The sequence below is a fragment of the Lipophrys pholis genome (assembly GCF_963383615.2).
Source record: "Lipophrys pholis genome assembly, chromosome: 19".
Taxonomy (NCBI): Eukaryota; Metazoa; Chordata; class Actinopteri; order Blenniiformes; family Blenniidae; genus Lipophrys; species Lipophrys pholis.
Window position 1 is genome coordinate 6,893,910 of NC_137647.1, and position 21,674 is coordinate 6,915,583.

The 21,674-nt window shown below is 40.4% G+C and overlaps 5 protein-coding genes across 8 annotated transcripts; 3 read left to right on the forward strand and 2 right to left on the reverse strand.

Moving 5' to 3' along the window:
• Positions 1–1,409: 1,409 nt before the first annotated feature.
• Positions 1,410–3,497, reverse strand: bud31 (BUD31 homolog). The gene is made up of 4 exons (XM_080488839.1): positions 3,125–3,497; positions 2,397–2,519; positions 2,079–2,245; positions 1,410–1,903 (listed from the first exon to the last, which is right to left on the reverse strand). The coding sequence occupies exons 1-4, from the start codon at positions 3,216–3,218 to the stop codon at positions 1,853–1,855; spliced, it is 435 nt and encodes a 144-aa protein (XP_080344965.1). The 5' UTR covers positions 3,219–3,497; the 3' UTR covers positions 1,410–1,852.
• Positions 3,498–3,734: 237 nt separating this feature from the next.
• On the forward strand, positions 3,735–6,429 carry pdap1b (pdgfa associated protein 1b). The gene is made up of 6 exons (XM_080488023.1): positions 3,735–3,839; positions 4,246–4,337; positions 5,240–5,344; positions 5,525–5,646; positions 5,793–5,944; positions 6,293–6,429. Exons 1-6 carry the CDS (start codon positions 3,827–3,829, stop codon positions 6,346–6,348), a joined length of 540 nt encoding a protein of 179 aa, XP_080344149.1. The 5' UTR covers positions 3,735–3,826; the 3' UTR covers positions 6,349–6,429.
• Positions 6,430–7,526: 1,097 nt separating this feature from the next.
• On the forward strand, positions 7,527–12,524 carry shmt1 (serine hydroxymethyltransferase 1 (soluble)). 3 transcript variants are annotated; one of them, XM_080488020.1, is made up of 12 exons: positions 7,527–7,586; positions 8,272–8,398; positions 8,957–9,102; positions 9,200–9,315; positions 9,422–9,582; positions 9,668–9,749; positions 9,895–10,107; positions 10,213–10,326; positions 10,448–10,570; positions 11,458–11,574; positions 11,687–11,797; positions 11,925–12,524. In XM_080488020.1, exons 2-12 carry the CDS (start codon positions 8,306–8,308, stop codon positions 12,095–12,097), a joined length of 1,449 nt encoding a protein of 482 aa, XP_080344146.1. In that variant the 5' UTR covers positions 7,527–7,586; positions 8,272–8,305; the 3' UTR covers positions 12,098–12,524. The 3 variants fall into 3 exon arrangements, with proteins under 3 accessions (XP_080344146.1, XP_080344145.1, XP_080344147.1); XM_080488019.1 differs by having other exon boundaries at positions 7,528–7,586; positions 8,255–8,398; XM_080488021.1 differs by having other exon boundaries at positions 7,552–7,586; positions 8,293–8,398.
• Positions 12,525–13,832: 1,308 nt separating this feature from the next.
• Positions 13,833–17,067, forward strand: cpsf4 (cleavage and polyadenylation specific factor 4). 2 transcript variants are annotated; one of them, XM_080486950.1, is made up of 8 exons: positions 13,833–14,266; positions 14,409–14,459; positions 15,012–15,164; positions 15,264–15,359; positions 15,492–15,585; positions 15,682–15,754; positions 15,945–16,103; positions 16,592–17,067. In XM_080486950.1, the coding sequence occupies exons 1-8, from the start codon at positions 14,164–14,166 to the stop codon at positions 16,658–16,660; spliced, it is 798 nt and encodes a 265-aa protein (XP_080343076.1). In that variant the 5' UTR covers positions 13,833–14,163; the 3' UTR covers positions 16,661–17,067. The 2 variants fall into 2 exon arrangements, with proteins under 2 accessions (XP_080343076.1, XP_080343077.1); XM_080486951.1 differs by having other exon boundaries at positions 13,858–14,266; positions 14,985–15,164; positions 16,592–16,999.
• On the reverse strand, positions 17,059–18,696 carry atp5mf (ATP synthase membrane subunit f). The gene is made up of 4 exons (XM_080486952.1): positions 18,649–18,696; positions 17,499–17,606; positions 17,273–17,389; positions 17,059–17,190 (listed from the first exon to the last, which is right to left on the reverse strand). The coding sequence occupies exons 1-4, from the start codon at positions 18,662–18,664 to the stop codon at positions 17,162–17,164; spliced, it is 270 nt and encodes an 89-aa protein (XP_080343078.1). The 5' UTR covers positions 18,665–18,696; the 3' UTR covers positions 17,059–17,161.
• Positions 18,697–21,674: the final 2,978 nt, after the last annotated feature.

Genomic DNA, 21,674 nt, shown 5'->3' on the forward strand with positions numbered 1-21,674 from the left:
ACTGAACACGTTAGTCTTGCATTTAGAGAAGAAATCGATTCAGGAGCAGGAGGTGCTTGTTTTTGTGTAAAGGCTTTGTAATCATAGGGCTGCACAGATGAAGAGCTCACAGACTTTATGCCAGCTGGCCTGGACACTGGTTTAGATCACATTCCTACGGTGACTCTGCAAGATTTGGTCGGTGATTCTGCAATGTTTGTACTTCAGATGACATTTTAAAAGGCTTCACATTTTATAGCTTACAATAACTATCAATCAAAAAGTTTCACACCAACTTTAAGTGCAAACTCATGAAGTAATAGTCCCCCCCCCCCCCCTTGCCCCATTGCCTCATAAAAAAACATTTGACTCTGGAGTTTTGTGCAGAATTTGCATGTTCTCCATGAGCCTGTGTGACGAGTGTCAGTGTATCCAGGCGTCTTAAAACAATCAAGAGAAAAGAAATTATAGAAGATGAGTGGTGTAGCTGTAAACATTCAGCCAAAATATCCTCAGGTCATGTACATTTATAGTCTAACATAATTGTGCCTGTGTGATTAGATTAAAGCACTCATCTAATTAAGAATATTCACTTAAAAGAATTTCCCTCCTTGTTGTGATCCCACAGCTTAGATATAATTTAATCAAAGCAAATACAAAATGTCCCATCTTTTGCTAAAAACAAACCCAGCTAAATTTATTATAAAGGCTCAAATAAAAATGTGTCTATAGAAATGAAAATATTGGGAGGAATGTACCATTACATTTATACTGACACTTGGATAAATTTCGGGAAACAGTGTTTCTCAATAAGTGAAAATGATTTGTGTGTATGTGTGGAGAGCTCCTGAGAAAGGTTTGTCCCTGATATTTCTTTGAATTTTCATCGTTTACACGATTGAATCATTTTGAAAACCGATAATTATTATTTATTAGGGAAACGGTCACAGTTGTATGGGGCGTGTCCTTACATTTAATATCACCCAGACATGAAAAGACCACAATAATTTGTACTCTAGTAAAACTAGTGACATTGCTTAAACTGGACTCAAATACAAGAGGAATTTTCTCAGAAACTACTTCAGTAGCACTTTTTAATCTTTACCTCATTGCATTGTCAATAACAGTATTATTATCCAAATTGCCTGAATAGAATTAAAGTCTATTTATCACAATAATTTAGATAATAAGTTTGTAGGTTTATCTTTTCAACACAGAATGTTTTTTTTGCAGTAGATACAATTATGTTAATGTCATAATGTCATAGTGAAATAAACACCTGTAAAAGTACCCCAAAATGACATCACAGCAATTTGTAAATGGTTATTTTCAGACCCAATATTAAATATTATCTTAGCATTTCTAAGTGACTTGCAATAAAATATTAATACATATACTTATTATACAAAAATGCAATACACAACAACCAGTGAAAGTGAAATGCTTTATTTAAAATCAGACTACGAGACAGAAAAATGTTTCATTTCCTTTCCAGCCCTCAGTAAATGAAATAAACACATCAGCAATGAGCTTCACAGTGAGCAGGACAAACTGGAATGACAGGCCACATGTAGAAAAACCTCATCTTCACTTCCCACTTGTGACCTTTGGTATTAAAACAAACACAGACCAAAAAAACCAACTGAGTTAAGACAATATGGCCCCTTTCAGTGTATTTACTGATGCTCTGCTATGCTTCAAAATGGAAGAGTAATATTATTGAGCCCGTATAAGGGCAATTGAGGATGACGGCGAGGATGTCAACAAACCGATGAATTAATTAATGAAGGCTGGGTGAACCATGGCGTCTAATGACAAAAGGAAAAAAAAAGATAGGAAATGAAATCCAACTAAAGAATCCAAATTACGCAGCTCAGCCAGAGCATCCTCTGCATCCACAGTGGGTGCATTCAATGATTCGGCCCTGCAAGAGAGGAAAGAGATATCACAAGTTTATTTATTGTACACTTTAGCTTCATTCATATATTTCTGAAAGCTTTTATCATTTACATTAGAACAAATCCATACATTAGAGACGGGAACTGAAACAGATGCTATCTAATGCTTGAAATTAATCACAAGAAATCTGTTGGACTCACAACTTCAAGTTTGCTCTTCGGGACTCTGCAGATGCAGTTGGTCCCAAAGTTGGTGTCTCGTGTTTGGATGCAGCGAAGGCAGCACAAGTTCTCGTAGCCTTGCTTCTTCCACTTGGCAATCAGGTTCTTGTCAGCATAGCCCTCCTTTATACAGTACTCATACAGCTCTGCCAGGGAACAAACATGGAGGAACAACACATGTTAAATTAAAATAAAATATTTTGTGGAAACAGGGGTAAAACTAATCAACGTAGTAAAAATGATTTAAGAAAAATGGAGGAAGACAAAGGGACACTAAGCTCTCAGTTGACTCATTACCTCTGCTGATGGCTTTCCTTTTGTAGAACAGGTCGTAGATGTATCGACTTCGCTGATGATGAAGCCTGAAAATGGGCCAAAGAGACTCCACCTTTCGTTTTCCCTCGTGAGGCTCTGTTTCAGCTACGTCGTGGAGGGAAAAATCAAGATAATTACAATTTGAAAAGCAGGAATCAGTAGTTTCTGTGACTGGAATCACAGATATTATTAGAAAATGTCATTCAATTCGGACGAGTAGTTCTTGGAAAATTGTTACACTACATACAAGCCAACAAATGCACGCAGACTAAAACATAACCTTCTCGGCCAACTTCGTTGACGAATGTAACTATTACCATGTAAATAGAGGAAACCCTGCCCAGCTGCCTACGCCACAGCCATCCCCATTTCATTTGTGACTGATCTCTTGACTCAGTTCACCTCTGCCGTGCATCTTAAAGGTGTTGGGTGGAATTCAAGGCAAAGCCATTGTATGGATGAATCACATTATCCTACAATTACAATGTGACAGAGATCAAGGAGCTGGTGGTGGATCCGATGAGGAACAGTGTGTCTGTGTCGCAGTCATCCGTTTTGTTAATAACATTTTTACATTATGCTGACTATTTTCCTCCGTAAATATAACAATTCTTGGTTTGATTGGAGAGTTACTGCAAAGCTAAACGACATCGCGACTGTTAATTCGTTAGTTCAGCCGAGTGTCCGGATAGTCGCGTTTTTCGACCGACCTTCTCTCATTTTCTGATCCAGCTCATCCAAAGTTGGCTCGATGAGTTCCCACCCATCAGGAGGGGGCTTTCGACTCCTCTTTACTTTGGGCATTTTGCTCTTTTTTGTAGAAAATTCTCCTGGAGTGTCTTCGTGTGTTTGTCTCTCCGGAGAAAGTATCCGTCGCACAGATATAACGTCACTTCAAGGGTCATTTCTGCGCTCGTGAATGACGTCACAATACAGAAATAAACACAGTCCATTTATGGGTGTTTGTCGAACTTGCTAAATCGCATTGTTACTCGATAGACCGTTAATAAGTGTACTTTGACATTTGATACGAACAATAATTATAAATGCGTTCTTTCAGTAAAAGCAGAGGTTTTCACAGTCGAGCCTATCGTGTTGCATCACTTCAGCATACTTGAAATTTGCCTGCATATAAATACGACGATTTAGTTTTTATGCTCAACAGAAAAAAACAATTTTCACAATAACTATATTCAGTTATATTAGACTTGTAATAATACCATAATAGCAAAATAATTTGATGAAAAACGCGAAATGTTGTTTTTGAGTGGAGGATTTGTTGATAGGCAGATCTTTGGCCCACAGTAGCAGTGTGCGTTTCCCCAGCTGTCAGTGAGAGCCGCTGCCTTCACATCTATGATTTCTGTTATTATTTTCTTTTGGGGGGATTTATAACAAAGCTTTCGTCAAAAATGCCTAAAGGAGGTAAGAGGAAACGTAATATTAGCTACATTATGTTAAAAATAAGTGTTTAAAAGTGTTAGTTGACCCACAGCGCTGACATGCTGCTGGAGCTGTGAGTCATAAACCTGAGCTTTGAAATAACATGAAACTTAATCCGACAGCATATTCACTCGATAATGAACTTAATCTGGCTCTTGACATTTCATTCTGCTCTTTATAGTGTTTCTAGAGTGTGTCACCACATATGTAAAAGTTAATATACGTCATGCTAGTCCTTTTAAATGCGTCAAAGCGAAACCTGCTCATATATAACACGCATATCTTCATTGTTATTATTGACATTTTTCCTGTTCCTGTGTCTTTGTTGAAATAATGCAACTGGATTCTGTATTGTGTTCATGATGACATTATATTTTTACTCCCACAGGTAAGAGAGGGAGCCACAAGGGTCGCATGCGGACATACACTAGTCCTGAGGAGATAGATGCCCAGATGAAGGAAGAGAAGGAGAGGAAGAAGGTTGGTGGGTTACACACACCCAGAAACTCTTAGTGCCCACTGGGCTGACCAAAAATATATTGCTGACAGTGTAGCCCTGTAGTAACATCTTTTCAGTCAGTAGAGTGAGCTGTTGTTTGAACTTGCAGACTTCTCTTGTAAGTTATGAATTGTTCATTCATCTATCGAGCCATCGTCTAAACAGCTTCATCCTGTTCAATGACGCAGCGAGCTGGACCTCCGCTGTCTGGCCTGTGAATCATTCACTACAGTCATTGTTATACATTGATCGCACTTCTCGAATCCCAGTCCATCGTCTCAGTCTGTTGTATTCAAGGCAGGGTTGTGGAGGCTGAAGCCTTTCCCAGCTAATGTTGAATGAAGGGCAGTCTACACTCTGGACATATCACTAGTTTATTCACCAGTGGTCAGTTGGTCAGAGGATTAACTTTGACAGACAGAAAATCATCCCCACAAACGCTCACACCTGCAGGCTTTTTAGTCTTTGGGTTGTATAAAAGAACAATAAGCATTTACAGCTAAAGGCAATTTTAAATCACAAATGAATCTACCATGAATCTCTCAGACTGTAAAATAACTATTTCAATGATCACATTAACAATTATTATGGTTATCCTCATGTTGAATATTAGTAATCTCAATAGACATTGTACTCTTCTCATCAGAAAAAATCAATGCCTTGTTATTAGAACAAATGTTTTTCTATCAACATTTGTCCATCAGGGGTATTTTCAACACATATTAACAACTGAAATCTGTAAAAGCAAATGATTTTGTACAAACTGCTGTATGGTTCCGCCTGTAAAATTCATCAATTTGGGAAAAGCTGTGTACAAAATTCATCCCAGAAATATAAATCACACTATCATGTTCTTTTGTGTGTTTCATTTTCTACGTTATAGCACGAGCAGGAAGAGGCAGATAATGAGGGTGCAGCTCAGAATGACACAGCAGCAACAAAGCTCCCGGGGTCCGGGTCAGAAGACAGCGACGATGACAGTGCCGAGGTACCAACAGCTGCTTGCTTTGCTACCACAAATAGAGTTATTATTAAATTATCTTTAAGTTACATTCATGTCTCTAGTGCTAAAATCAGGTACCAAACCTGCTAATATTTATTATTTAATCACCTATGTTTGCGGCAGTCTTGCCTTCACATTTTATGAGCTGCTGTGATGTGTTTACAGACAAAGAGAGCCGGTGTGGCGGGCTTGATAGAAATCGAGAACCCCAACAGAGTGGCTCAGAAGTCCAAGAAGGTGACGCAGATTGAGATAGAGGAGCCCAGGCAATTATCAAGAAGAGAGAGGTGTGTAAGAAGAGAGATATTTAGTATCAGGTCTTCAATTTTAGGTTAATAATTCTTTCTTTTTTTTTTATTCTATGAAATATATTTGTTATTCACTATTCTTGTGTGGATTTCTTCTCATCGGCACACACCCTTCCCTTCCAAAGAGAAGAGATTGAGAAGCAGAAAGCAAAGGAGCGCTACATGAAGATGCACTTAGCAGGAAAGACAGACCAGGCCAAAGCTGACCTCGCCCGTCTCGCCATCATCAGGAAACAGAGGGAGGAGGCGGCGAGAAAGAAAGAGGAAGAGAAAAAAGGTGAAAACTTTTATATGGTCTGTAAACAGATGTTGTATTAGTGAACGGTAACAAAAAAGTACACTAAACTAAAGAACGAAGATTACATGAAGACAGAACGTGTATTTGTAAGCTCATTTTAATCTTTAAAAACTGCAGATTAGTTTTAATTGATGTTTGTTGACACATTTAAGACGCATTTACACAAAATTGCCAAAAGCGACTTCATTTGTGCTATGAAGCAGGATTTTATGGATCTCTGAAATGTTTTTGTTTGTCACTTAGAAGAACGCAATGCCGCTGTGTTACTCATGTCTTCACCTCCAGCGCGTTCAACTAATTGTGTGTCTCTTTAATTTCTTCCCACAGCGAAAGAAGCTGCGGCGGCAGCAACGAGAGGAGTGAACTCCCTCTCTCTGAAATGATAGAGTATTTATCGGAAGCATTTTCACTTTCTCATGGACTGATGCAACATATATATATATATATATATATATATATATATATATATATATATATATATATATATATATATATATATATATATATATACTATTTTTAAAGGATGACCTATGAAGAGTATTTGACATATGGCCATTTAGAAAATGGAGGACACACCAATGAAGAGTTGATGTTTGTATAATTTGGAATGGAAAAAGAAATGGCCTTGAGAAGACATTGGTTATCATGTACACTTGAAATTGAACTCCCTTGATAATATTTATGGTAATACTTATCATTGTACAATTCCAACTTTGCTAACTGAGCTTTGCCACTATGTTTTTTGAGGGGGAGGCGGGGGTCTTACATTGTATATAACTGGCTCATGGAGTAATTTCAGATTAATATGATGAAACCAAGTAAAATGTGTCTGTGTGGTTTTTCTTTGGGGGAAATCTCAGATGTGGTCTGGAGCTGATTTCCTAACCTCGAGTATAAAAGTCTATCCTTGATCCACTTACGGGTAAAATAAATTGGTACTGAGCATGTTTACTTGTGGTGTATGAGTTTACACTCCAAGGAAATAATTACTGGGGTGCAGAACTCAGTGACGCCATTGCTGGCAACATTACAAACCATCTGTTTGTTTTCACTATCAGTACCTCAGTCCAGCATGTTCTTTTGTTTAAAACAGCTGACAGAGGGCCAGACATCACTCATTTGTGAAGATATTTGTTAAAAAAATATCTAATGTAAAAGTAAAAGGTGCAGGGCCTGACGAGCCCACATCATAAATGTAAAAAATAAGTTATTGGAAGGATATTACTACGTTTTTGTTTGTTTGTTTTTTTTCAACTCCAGATAATTCACTTACAGTAACTGAGGAGGAAAGTGTCTATAAGAGTCCATAATTACTCGCAGATTTATGGTTTAATTTCATTAGGTATTGCCATTGGGATCCACTAATATAAAAGTGTTCAGTTTCAGTCGTTGTCAGCACACTCCACACCAATAGATGGCGGTAGCGGTCATGGAATTGAGCCATCAAACTCAAAACAAAGAAGAAAATGAAGCCAGCTGATTGGTTGAAAGTTTGGCGGACTTTGCACTGAAGCCACCCTGCCCCCCCCCCCCCCCCCCCCCCCCCCCCCCACCCGCACCCGCACCCGCACCCACCAGTTGTCTTTGTGCAGTTTGCAGCAGTAGCGGCCGCCTTCAGCTGGTGAGTGAGCTGGTTCATGTTTGTTCGGTGATAGGAACGAGTTTCCGCCATGATTGTATATATTTGCGTTGTAAGCTCCCTGTTTATTATTGATCTAATCGATCTTGATCTTTTTTTCCCCCGCGGAGTTTACGCGCGCTGTCCTCGAGTAACGTTTCATATTCCACCTAGTTCCTGTCAAAACAACGTGTCAAAACTGAAACCTTTTCTAAGTGATTTTTTTAACGTAAGAAAAACAACTCACAGCTCAGCTACATCTAGTTTTGAACGCATTTTGTGTTGTTTTGATAACTTTAATACAGAACATGTGCTCGAATTGGCTCTTCTGACCAAGTGCATGACTGTCATGTGGAGATTTTCAGATTGGATTAAGATTATTGGAAAGTCTGAAGACCACAGACAGGCACTGGGCTGCTGCAGACTTTGTTTGTTTATTGCCCTTGCTATCTGAGTTACCCAATAACCAGTGTTTAGTAGGTCGTTCACCGCTTACTCCATATGACGGTCCAAAGGTTGCTCCACGGCTGCTCTTTGTCTAAAGCTATGTGATGCTATAACAGCCTTTTAGCAGCTCTCACCTCAGTGTTATCATCCTTTATGGTGTTATCAGATCGAGACTGTGTCCTGATTTGCTCTTTGTGTGGATGTTTGCTGTTGTCGGATGAAAGAGCTTCTTCACTTTCAGATTTCCTGTTTGTGCAACCAGACAAGCAACAGCCATGGCACTGACAAACGGCCACTGTGTGAGCAAAGAAACATGGGACTCGCACAACAAGATGATGCTGGAGCCTCTGGCCATTAACGACTCGGAGGTATGTGTGACCAAGACAGACGTGCACGCACACTGCAAAACACTGCCAGCCTTGATTGAGGAATACCTGCTCACATGGATTCTGTTCATAGCCATTAACACCACATCTTTATCTCACAAAGATTCACCTGAGATCTAAATACATCACAACCTTTTCACATTAAAAGCTTGGGCTTACATTTATTAGCTGTACGACCATCATTAATCCGAATTGGAAGAACATGTAGTTATGCCAATCTGCAGGAAACAGGACCTAAATAGCGTAATAGCTTCTAAGTTTCATGAAAAAACACTATTCAATAAATTAGATTTACATTGTAAATTATATTTCCACTTGAATTGTTTCAAAAACAGACGTTTGATATTATATCACAATTTCGGATCACTAAGTTGCGTGTACTGGCATTATCGAAAGTTTCCCTTCAGTACAATGTGTTCAGTCTGGTTTGAAATACTAATATGAAAATATTCTCTAGTTTTCTAGTGATACATCCAAGACTCAGGATTGCCATACAGGTTGTAGTTGTCTGCCTAAATTCAATATCTTTTTTTTCTTCAGGTTTTCTCCATCATTAAAAAAGAGAAGCACAGGCAGACGTACGGTCTGGAGCTCATCGCGTCCGAGAACTTTGCCAGCCGAGCCGTTCTTGAAGCTTTGGGTTCCTGTATGAACAACAAGTACTCGGAGGGTTATCCAGGCCAGAGGTACGACCGTGAAGTGCTGTTCGATCATTCATGAAACCTGGTGGAGCAGCTTAGTTGTGTCTACAGTAATAAATGCCTGCATGATACACGTGTTCAGGTATTACGGGGGTACAGAGCACGTGGACGAGTTGGAGAGACTGTGTCAGAAAAGGGCGCTGGAGGCGTATCGTCTGGACTCTGAGAAGTGGGGGGTCAACGTGCAGCCGTACTCGGGTATGAAATATACACCTGAGACGAAGATAATTGTGGGACCCATCACCTCGTTTTGTTCTTTTACTGTTTGTGATACTCTCTTCATATCTGATCGTCTCTTTTCAAGGTTCACCCGCTAACTTTGCTGTGTACACCGCCATCGTGGAGCCCCACGGCCGGATCATGGGGCTGGATCTCCCTGATGGAGGTCACCTGACACACGGCTTCATGACTGAGAAAAAGAAGATCTCAGCCACGTCGATCTTCTTTGAGTCCATGCCATACAAGGTAAAAATCATCCGCTTGGATCATTTTGTGATGACACGCAGCCGTTATGAAACATTCAGCTGGAATTGTGTATCTGTGTTTGAAGGTGAATCCAGAAACTGGCTACATCGACTATGACAGACTTCAAGAAAACGCACGGCTGTTTCACCCCAAACTCATCATTGCAGGTACTTCAAACTTACAGCTAAAGCTCAAGCCTGGTATTGTTTTCTTTCACACATATGTACAAAACCAGGATCAGCTGGAGGGGCACCATGAAGAAACAAAAACCATACAGACTTTTTCCCCCAAATTTTTTTTAAATCATTCCAGGAACGAGCTGCTACTCCCGTAATCTTGACTACGCCCGCTTGAAGCAGATTGCGACGGAGAACGGAGCGTACTTGATGGGCGACATGGCTCACATCAGTGGATTAGTGGCTGCTGACTTGGTCCCCTCACCTTTTGAGTATTGCGACATTGTTTCAACGACGACACACAAGACGCTGCGAGGCTGCCGAGCTGGACTTATCTTCTACAGGAAAGGTAGCGAGGAGGGGGGGAAAAACCCCACATCTTATTTGCTTTGAGAATGATCCGTTTGTAATCACTTTGTTGAAATTGATTCTGTAACTTGTTTTCCTTTCTTAGGTCTTCGCAGCGTGGACGCCAAAGGAAAGGAGACTCTGTACAACCTGGAGTCTTTGATCAACCAGGCTGTATTTCCTGGGCTGCAGGGAGGCCCTCACAACCACGCCATTGCAGGTATTAACCTCTTAGTATCATTCTCTGCTTTACTTTTACTCTCTCAAGTGTCATCTGGACAGAATCCATCTAACTGAGGTTCTCTTTTCTTTTTTTTTTCTTTCTTCTTCCCTACCTGCAGGGGTCGCTGTAGCTCTCAAACAAGCCATGACACCTGAGTTCAAAGCCTACCAGCAGCAGGTTCTGGCAAACTGCAAAGCTCTGTCCAAAGGCCTCATGGACCACAGCTACAACATTGTAACCGGTCAGTACCCTAAATCTGCAAGTGGGGGGTTTTTTGTTTGTTTTTTTAACCACGAACAATAATAGGTGTGTTCACAGCCCAGAATTTAAATACTTATCAAGATTTTTTTTTTGACACTTTTGTTGCACAACTTAGCTTTAAAAAAAAGAAGTCAACAAGTCAGAATTTCTTTAAAGAAAAATAGACAAGGAAAGAAAGTAACTAAAAGCTATAGATAGTAACGCAAAGTCCTTGAATCAGCCTCGAGCCGCTGTACAGTTGGTTCTGATCTTTTTTCTTTTTCAATGTCATTTCATAAAAGGTTGCACGAATCAATCCTAAGAACAATATGCGCACCATGTCCCCTTTACATCCTGTACAACTTCATTACAAATACCACACAAAGAAAGACCAACAAGATGTTTGGAAGTCAACAAAACTTACCTTTGAAAAACCAGAATCTTTTAGGGCTGACATCAAGCGATGACATTAAGAGGTAAATTCCACTTCATTATTCAGCAGAAAAACAATTTATACGGATCTGTTTGAAAGAATCGTCTGAGCAGTGTGAGGTTGTTATTATGATCATGACTGGTGTGTTTTTTTGCTCCAGGAGTATTCAAAGCTCATGAGAAACAAGAATATATAAATACTTATATTTAAATCACAGTAAGAATTTTCTAAATCTTTGATGTATTTAGGTTTGATGCTTTTAGCTTAACTTTAACTTAATCATCCACAATATTATTAAATCTTATGGAATGACTTTGTTAAATGTATTTTTTTTTTTAAGCATGAGAAAATACTGTACTTCTTCATTTCTACATTTTTACATTATTAATGAGAAATAATTGGTATTTGTTTAAAATACATTTGCAGTTTATTGCCTTTGTCTTCATTCTGAGCAGGTGGTTCTGACAACCATCTGATCCTTCTTGACCTGCGCAACAAAGGCACCGACGGAGGACGAGCAGAGAAAGTGCTGGAAGCGTGTGCCATCGCTTGTAATAAAAACACCTGTCCAGGTGGGTGTGTGTGTGTGTGTGTGGAGATTCATGCAGCGAGGACATTTAAATTTTCCACCATTGTTTTGATGCTCTTTTAAAATGTTAAAATATAACAATTTTAAACTTGTAGGAGATAAAAGCGCCTTGCGTCCCAGTGGTTTGAGGTTCGGCTCTCCAGCTCTGACCTCCAGAGGCTTGATGCTGGATGACTTCAAGAAAGTGGCCGACTTCATTCACAGAGGTCTTTTTTTTTTTTCTTTTTTCTTTTTAAATAATACTTTTGTGGCGCATTTGCAGCCTTCAGACAAAATTGTCCCCTTGACCAGAATTAAATCTAAAACTCTAAAACCTGTGTTCTGTCACTGCAGGCATTGAGCTGACCTTGGAGATCCAAAGAAGCCTGGATCCAAAGGCTCCTCTGAAGGAGTTCGTTCAGGCTCTGAATCAGGGAGAGAAGTTCCAGCAGCGGGTTGCTGACATCAGAAACGAGGTGGAGGCCTTCGCTGGCCAGTTCCCCATGCCGGGCCTCCCTGAGCTGTAACTGAGCTGACGATATGAAACATCGAACCATTTACAGTTATATTGGTGTCTTGCTTTAAATGTATATTTTGAATCCGTCACTGCTCAAATCAAGACTTTCTTACATCTTCACAGCACAAGTTGTCTTAATTCAAACAGATTTCACCGTCAAAATGCAGACTTGGTTGTTGCGGAGCTTTTGCTGTTTGATGTGAGGATTTGCTGTAATCTGCAGCTTTAGTCTCACATTCAAAGTAAAATTTCAGCTTTAATCTTGTGGAGATTAAGTTCCATGTTCCAAAGTTTTCTTACCATCGACTGCAGCTTGAGACACAATGCATGACTATTGGTTCTATACAGTATTTCCCATGTATACTGTGTGCATATCTAATATGCATGAGAAGTTAAATCACTGAATTTTATAAAGCTAATAAAGAAACTGACTCTTGCCCATCCACTTCCTGACTGAAGCATCCTTTACATGAATTTGTACTTTGAAACGGGTTATATAAAGAACATAATTTAAAAAATGGTTAAAACTACTTGTTAACCACAACATGATGGTTTTACTTTTATGATGGTTGTTCATCAGTCCCAATGCAGGCAGACTTAGAAATCCATTTAGCAGAAACTAAAACTAAACCAGCACACATCTAACAGGCCACATCATTCCATGAGTTTAAAATATGATGGACTGCATCATTGACAACAGTGAAACACATTCCTTCACTGATGATCAGGGGTAAAACCAATTTTATTCATTCATTCATTCATTCATTTTCTTCTGCTTATCCGTTTCCGGGTCACGGGGGTGACAGTCTGAGCACTGTCACCCAGATCACAATGCACCGATTAAGAACCTTCCTGCAGGTGGTGAGCCCACGGGAAGGTGGCGCCCAGCATGGGACATGAACCCACTACCCAGAGATTGTGAGTCTCATGCTCTACCAACTGAGCTAGCCGGGGGACTACAATTTTATTCATGTAAAGTTAAATACAATGCAGTTGTTTTAAGTCACTTTTACAGAGAAAAACAATTCCACATGAGCAAGCATAGGAGACAATGGAATTGAAAAACTCTTAGCCAGAAGAAACATGCAGAACCAGACTCAGAGTTGGGGTGAGGGGATAGAAGGAGAGAAAAGGATAGGGCCAACACTGATTCAAGGAATTTATTTGTCATATAAACAGATAAGTAGACATTTACACTGTATAATGAGTAACTTTGATCGTGGGGAGGGATTCAAATCCTGGTTCAGGCAGGGAGTGACAAAAGCAAAAACATTTACTGAAAAAAACAAAAGTACTACATTGAAATACAAAAGGCTTTCCTGCTTGTGGAGTGTTGAAATTGTCATGTCTCTGCCAAATGCCTCATTGTTTCACTCTACCCTTGGAGAATGTTCAATAGATCTCTATTTGGTTTCATTTAAGGATGTAAATAAGCAGCATTTTCTTAACAGTACACAAATGTTCCATTTTTCTCTGGTATTTTACCTTTTTCTCAAACCAACACTTCAAAGCTTGTTATGTAAATAATAATACTTTTGTGTGAATTTTCCTCTAAGATTATTGAACTATTTCTATTCTATTCTTTAAAAAAGCAAACGAAAGACATGTTGGTGTAACGGATTAACTAGTTTTCGTGTTAACAGGTGACTAACTTCCCCTACTAGCAGCTGAAGCTAAAGGAAGTTAGTCACCAGTAAACTGGAAAACCAGTTGATCCGAAACACCAAACTGTTTCGGGGATCGTTCAGTTCTGCCTGGTCGATCTGTCATATCGCAGGTCGACTTTCGCGCCTGGAATCCATCCACACTTCAGCGTGAAACAAAAACGTCAACGCTTCACCGCAGTTCCCTCTTCAAATTGTTTCACGGAGTTACAAACTGACTCCTATACAGTTCTTTTCACCCCGCGCAGGTCGTCGATTGCAGCTGTGTCTCGTCGGTTAAGCTCCCCGAACCCTGTTAGCCACTTTAGCTCTCAGATGAGGAAGCTAACTAGCTCAACTTGAAGCCAGCCGAGCGGAGGTCTGTCGGTGGAGGGAAAAAAGGAAAAAAAGAAAGAAAGAAAGTGAAGCAGACATGCAGGACCTACTCGCCAATGTGGACCACATCAAGTTCGACCTGGAGCTGGCCGTGGAGCAGCAGCTGGGGGCGCAGCCGCTGCCGTTCCCGGGCATGGACAGTAAGTGCGGGGATGCTAACGGCGAGTTTAGCCGCGGAGGGTAAACAGTGACGGTGAAAGTAACGTGGAAGTAAAAGTACTTCAGCGCCTTATCTGTGATAGTTTTGTGTGTTTTATTAAGTGTGTGATTTCGTTCCTGCAGAGTCCGGGTCTGCTGTGTGTGAGTTTTTCATGAGAGCGGCTTGTCTGAAAGGTAAAAAACACAACATGAGCATGTGGTCGCCTGATGTTTACACATAATGAAGGACCGTCACACTCCATGAGAAAACACTTTGTGCACGAGACTGATGTTTTCTCTACATAATGAATTACTTTTTTAAACTAAGGGACTGCTTTACACCTAAATATCAAATTATAGATCAACGAGTATAATAAATTTTACCGGAAAGACAATCACTTGCTGGAAGAAATGAGTTTACTTTACTATAAGAGTTATACCTTCTTTTCTGCATCTATCATTATGACCTCTGATGATCTTTGAGTGAACTCACGACTTGTGATCTTCAAACACTCGATAATTGCACAAAATTGTTCATCTGTATAGAATACTTACACAAATGTAGATCTTGCTAAAAATGCTTGTACTTGTTCAGGGAAAAACACCAGTGGCTCTGCTTTTCAGATCAATGAATAGCAATAATAATATTTCTCCTGCAACATTTCCCCTTTTAAGTGGTTAGTAAGACACCGACTACCCTACGTTTATGTATCGGAAGAGCGTCTGAGTTTGTGTTGTACCTGGCAGGTGGGATGTGTCCGTTCCGTCACATCAGTGGTGAGAAGACGGTGGTGTGTAAACACTGGCTCAGAGGACTGTGCAAGAAGGGAGACCAGTGCGAATTCCTCCACGAATATGACATGACCAAGATGCCCGAGTGCTACTTCTACTCCAAGTTTGGTTGGTTTCTCTAAACCTTATGAGTTCACACAGCTGAGCTCAGGCTGTATTTGTTGTGCTTGGCTAGTGTTTTATAACTTTTGTGGTTTTCGCTCGCAGGTGAGTGCAGCAACAAGGAATGTCCCTTCCTGCACATCGATCCAGAGTCCAAGATTAAAGACTGTCCCTGGTATGATAGAGGCTTCTGCAAACACGGTGAGCTGGAGTTTAGTGGTGGATGGAAACATTTTAGGCATTATACGTGACTTTTTTTTTTTTAACCGCACAACCGTATTTGTGGATAATCTGTCCATTGATTCACAATTTGTGTTGCTCTTCCCCTTCCAGGTCCTGACTGCAGACACAGACACACCAGGAGAGTAATCTGTATGAACTACCTGGTGGGCTTCTGTCCAGAAGGGAAATCCTGTAAATTTATGCAGTAAGTGAAGCAACTCCTACATCACATTTCGCCTGGTGCTGCTGACATTGCAGCTGAAGTGTTTAATGTAAAATTAACTGCCATGTTTCTCTGCAGCCCGAGATTCGAATTGCCCATGGGAGCATCTGAACAGCCTCCTCTACCCCAGCAAACGCTGAACCAGACAAAGGTAGATGTCACACCCAAACACGTAATACACATCTTGACTCTTGATTTGATTCATTAAGATAATACACGGGGGAAAGGAATCAATCGATTTGAGATGTTATGATGCGATCCTTTTAAACTTTCCCTTATTAATTGATGCTGTTACGTTGCACGGTTAAATAATTATTTTTTCCCATTGTGTCCCGCTGCAGCCTGTGCCTACATTGGGCCGCTCATCGCTCTCCTTAATCCAGCTGACCAACTCCAGTCCCGGCCAGCGGCCGCAGAATAACCACATGGTCGGTATTCAGCAGAATAACATGATGGTCAACAGAGGGCCCCGCCCACTGGACCAGGTCACCTGCTACAAGGTGAGTTACCCGTTTACAGACCACTAATGACTTTATTCTGAAGATTTCCTGAGTATTTCTTTCGAGGTGAGATTGTGCTCAGAGACGATACAATAGTGTTTTATTTTTAAGATAGCCGTGATTTTCAATCAGATGAAACGTTGTGAGCTAAAAAGCTTCACTCATCACATTCATATTGTAGCCGTGCACAAGGCATTTAAAATGCTGTTTTAAGCATGATGCAGCTCAATTGTACACTGACTGATGGCAACAAGGTCCAAGTTCCGTTGCAGGCTGGGGTCTTTTATAGAAGCTGTTGGTTGCCTATATATATTTTGGTGCACTGGAAACCCATCGAGTGTACCCAAGGTTATTTATTTTATTCTTGGTTGAAGTCTAAAATAAAGGAAATGTTCCACATGTTTTGATGCCCTTCAAAGAATTCAAACCAGATTCCATAATAGTTTTGAACTTTGCTTTTAACTCCCCCTCTCTCTTGGTGTCTGCAGTGTGGCGAAAAGGGCCACTACGCCAACAAATGTACTAAAGGCCATCTTGCCTTCTTGAGCGGACAGTAACGTTCTGCTTCGAGGCCCCGACGCCGCAGTGCTGCAGCTCACTGCCCCCAAGTGAACCGAGACGGCGCCGCGCTCCACAGATTGTTCAAAGACTCGGAGACAGAAACTTATCCGCCTCTCAAACTGGACACATGAGAATGAAAAGCTGTATGGATCCGCTTAGTTTTTTTTCTACAGCGTTTGTACTGATTAAGGCAGCATTTTCAGCCTGGAAGATGATTGCGTGTGTGGAGGCCTGGTTTCGCTTAATGTGAATACGAGAAGAGATCAGCTTCAAGATGGAGTGTGTGACTGTCTGTGATTCTAGTCTGTACAAATAAATGTTCTTGTTACAGAATTATCAGTTATGTCCTATATTCTATGGTTGAAACACTTATCGACACAACAAAAAAACCATTAATAAATCTTGGTATTTTTTATTGATCACAACAGTTAGATTAATATAACAGAGCTGAGTGTAGAAGAGATCTGAGCTCAACCCCCGATGGCTGCTGAAGGGCCTCAGTGGTACTTCCTCCAGCGGTCTTTCTCTGCAACAAGAAGCAAAATAAATCGAATTGATTAACATTTGAGTAACGGAGAGCAGTTGATAGAAGTATGATTCTTTCTTACTGATGTGCTCGAACTGCCATATGTAGCTGATGGCCACGTAGCCAACCAGAAGCATTGACAAACCACCAATGCCTCCCTTCCTCACGTAGAAGTATTTATGGTAATATGCGTCGCGGGCTGGAAAACGGAACAAAATGGGGATCAATGAAGATGCATGTTTCATTGTGTCGTCTTTGACTGAATTCAAGTTAATACAAAGGTTTTGGAGCGGTGGACATTTTCTCACCTCTGCGGAGCGAGTCAATGATACCATTGGGAGTGATGTCACGACCTCCGAGCCAGGTCGCCAGCTCGCCCAGTTTCACGTCCCTCAGGAGCTTCTCAACTACGGGAACTGATCACAGACGAGATAGGAGTTCAACTACAATATATACACACATGCATAGCACAGGTATGATCCGCTGGTCGAAGCCCTGATTTGTGGAGTATGAAGTTTTGAAACATAACATTTCTTATGCAAGCCTCTGCTTTAGTATATATGTTTTGATAAGCCACTAAATATTTTCCACCACAAGGTATGAGTTAATGAGGGAGCTGTTAGCCCTAATAAAATAAAAATGCAAAAAGTTGCATTGAAGATATTGCAGGGAACTGCAAAATAAGACAACTTTGCTTGAAACATTCTAGATGCAGCCCAAGTCTTTATATTTGAACCTTACAGATTATTTAAATGTTTCTTCATAGAATAAACTGGGGCGACGTTGTTCAGAAGTCATCTTTAGTTGGAGGATGTTACTCTGGAAGTGGTTTCTATGATCTGAATTTAAAATTACCAAATTATTTTAAAAGGAAATATTTAGTTTTTAAACATTATGAGCAAAACCTTGACATTTAGCATGTGTTCATAGCACTATACCTGTAATGAATGGACAATTAAAAAAAAAACACCGTTTAAAAGACACTGCAATGCACACACGTGAAACAGGGGTTTATTTTATGTCGTTGAAGAGTTAAAATAAGTTTAATTTAATGGACAACAGTCGGCCTGAGTTTGAGGCGAGATTAGCATGCTGCAGCTCAAACTAGCCCAAACGCAAATATAACTGACAGGTACAACTACTTTACAAAACTGACAGCTTTACTCGAAGTAAATGTGAGAAATTAAGTTTTTCTTGCCATTGATAATCTAGATTAGTCATCCAGAGAAGTATTTAATGGAGGAGTTTTCAATCTTAATCTGCCAATGACACACAGAGTCCTTGACGTGACTCGGAGGCTTCACCGCGGACTTCAATGACAAAGAGGTCGCCAAGTGACACGCGGACAAACAATCTGATGCATAAACGATTAAAGTCTCTGAAGAAGTGAAATGCGTATCAAAAGATGAACAAATTAAAGAAAGATTAGATTTTTTATAAGGAGACGCGCTACGTTACCTGGTCTGTCCGCCATCTTGAACGGTGCAAGAGAGCTCGACGCAAAGGATGATGGGTATGAACGGAGAATATATAATTTATAGACATGACCACTAGAGGGCAGAAGAAGAAACGGAAACACGATGCAGGACACGTTAGAATAGAATAGAATAGAATAGAAATACTCTATTAATCCAGGCGGATTATACATTTTTATATCTCATTGTCCAGTTTTTAGTGAGATGTGACAATATGCAGGCTTCCTTATGACTTGTTTACAAATATTTACAATGGACTTGTGGGAAATTTACAATGAACTTGAAGGAAATACAGTCCTCTGGTGTGCAGCTGCATTATTTTGCAAAAATGATCATCAAACATTTGAAACAATAATAGTCTAAATGCATGTGCATGTTTGGATGGAAATACTTTCAATTAAGTACAAAAAGATAGCCAATATACATTAAATAAAAAAGAACATCGTGGACTCCATGTTTCAGGCCTTTGTCTTTTTATGCTAAGTTTGCATATTCTACACTAGTTCATTTTCTTTGATCACAATTTTGTTCTCTAACTATTCAAAGGGATATTTGTTATGTAATTGGTGCTCCTTAATTGCCCAGAGATGTGAATGTGTGAGTGTTAGCGCGGCGTTTGATTGGTGACATGTGGTCAGGTCCAACCTTTGTCACGTGAACTCGAATAAAGTGAGTTCACGAAACGGGTGGATAATCTCAAATTAATTGAATCAGGTCAACTTGACCCGGCCATATGCCTCTTACTTGGATGAATGAGAATAGTTTAGGCATGGATGGATGTTTGGGGAGAGTAGATGAAGGTCAGCCTGCAGTTTGCATTTTCTCTATTCCACACTGAGTGTATAGTAGGTGTCTATGATTTTGATGGTCTCCTCTTGCTGTATTTGCCCTGTGATGCACAGGCGACCTGTCCAGGGTGTACGCTGCTTTAGCTCCTTGTGGGCTAGGATTGAGTCGTGTACCTCCCAAACCGGACCAAGATAAATCAGTATAAAAGATGGAGGCGTGGTCATAGTAGCATATGGCTGCTCCTTGTCACAGCAAGTCATCGCAAGTTACAGTGTAGATTTGCAACTGGGATTGAAGATAAAGACTCCACCTGATTCACCACCAGGGGGGACTTAGAGATCATAAAGGCTACAAATGTTCATTTCAAGAATGAATAAAGATTTCAGTGGAAATCAATACAAAATGTTTTCTTTTAAAAATGGATCACAACATAACATCCTCCTTAAAAGTAAACCTTTTATTTATTTGTCGTTTTATGTCCAATAACATAAAATGTTACGAAATTTATTAGACCGTAGTTTAATTTTTCTTTGTTTCTGAGGTAAAATCCATATTGAATCTATGCCTCTTTTGAACGGCACAACATGTCAGATCTCATGTATTGTGAAACAGTGACCCGAAGGCGTTGCTGCACTATCGTCTCCTGACGCGCAATCAGACGAATCATTTTTCCACAAGAAAACGGGCAATCAATGAGCAGTGAAGCAGCCAGGAGCACTTGATACATAACGTACCCGAAGATACCGTTAAGATCTTTCCCAGGTTTGTGTTTGTGTTAGAGAGGCTGAGGTGGAGCGGTGGTAGTTCAGGTCCCTGCTCGGCACACCCACTAATCAATAAACCCCTACTCTATCTCAGCGCCCCCCCACCCCACCCCCACTCTCTCTCTCTTTCTCTCTCTCTCTCATAGACACTGAGTGAATTAAGAAGTACAGTCGTGTTTCTGGCCTTTATCCAAGGCCCAGCACCAACCTCTTTCCTTTATTAGACTGATTTCCCTGCTTCTCTCTAATGACTTTCATTAGACGGAGGACTCATATAGACGTCCAACACCCCCCTCCATCCACCCACCCACCCACCCACCTTCTCTCTCCTCAGCTCTGATTTCCTCTCCCGTAGGTGGATATGTGAATATATTGTGCGAGCGTGTGTGCTTTGAACATGGATTAATTTTTACCAGTATTAGTCTTTGATGTCGATGATTCAGCTTTCTTTACCACATGTTGACCCAAATGCCTTCCCCGCGCTGCACATTCTCTGCTCTGTACTGACACAGAGGTGCCTGCCTAATGCATGTGTACGTCAAATTACTGTGAGGAATTTGCAACACTAAGATGTGTTCCGTGGCTCGGGATGAGAAGAAAATGACAAATATACATTGAAGTGATGCCCCTTCTGTCTGTATGTGAGGAGCAGTGGTGAAGTTGTGAACATAGGGTGCAATTTAAGAGATAAAGAAAACAGACAGGTGGAAATGAGTTTGGCACATGGATGGAAATCATATAGCCAGCCCACTGACTTTTTAAGAAATTTATTTATTTGTTAGGGGTAGTTAGGAAGTGACTAAAATATGTAACCAGCATCAAAATGGATTTAAGGCCCTGAAGTACATCTGTCAGAAAAACTTGAACCACTCAGCTCTCAGTTTTCCCCGGAAGTGTAACGAATGAAATGCTGCAACAAGGTGAATGAACACACGTCCAACGGACAGACCACTGAGGTTAAGAGTAATACGCTGTAAATACAATCCATTACAATACTACATGTCCCCCCCCCAAAAAAGGAAAAGTACAATACAGTAGAATATGTTGTGATCACATGTCAAAGAGTATTATATGATTCAAAATGGACAACATGTGAGATATTAGGAATACAATAGTTTACTGTTACTATATTACAACACAATAATAGACAGTACAATGTCATAGAATGCTACTATACTATACTATACTATACTATACTATACTATACTATACTATACTATACTATACTATACTATACTATACTAACAGATAAACTTCCTCCCTCCAGCCTAAGGTGGTTTACTTGTTAAGTCAGCCGGCCAGAGCGCAGCACACATTTCCTCTCCTTGTGAAGGTCACCCTCAGTCACTCTCTCCATTGAGTCTCCCTGTCTGATTTACACACCACGGGCCAAATACCTCTAATCTAATCTCCTACTTTGCACTATGAAACCAGCGCACACCTCTAGAGGTGGCAT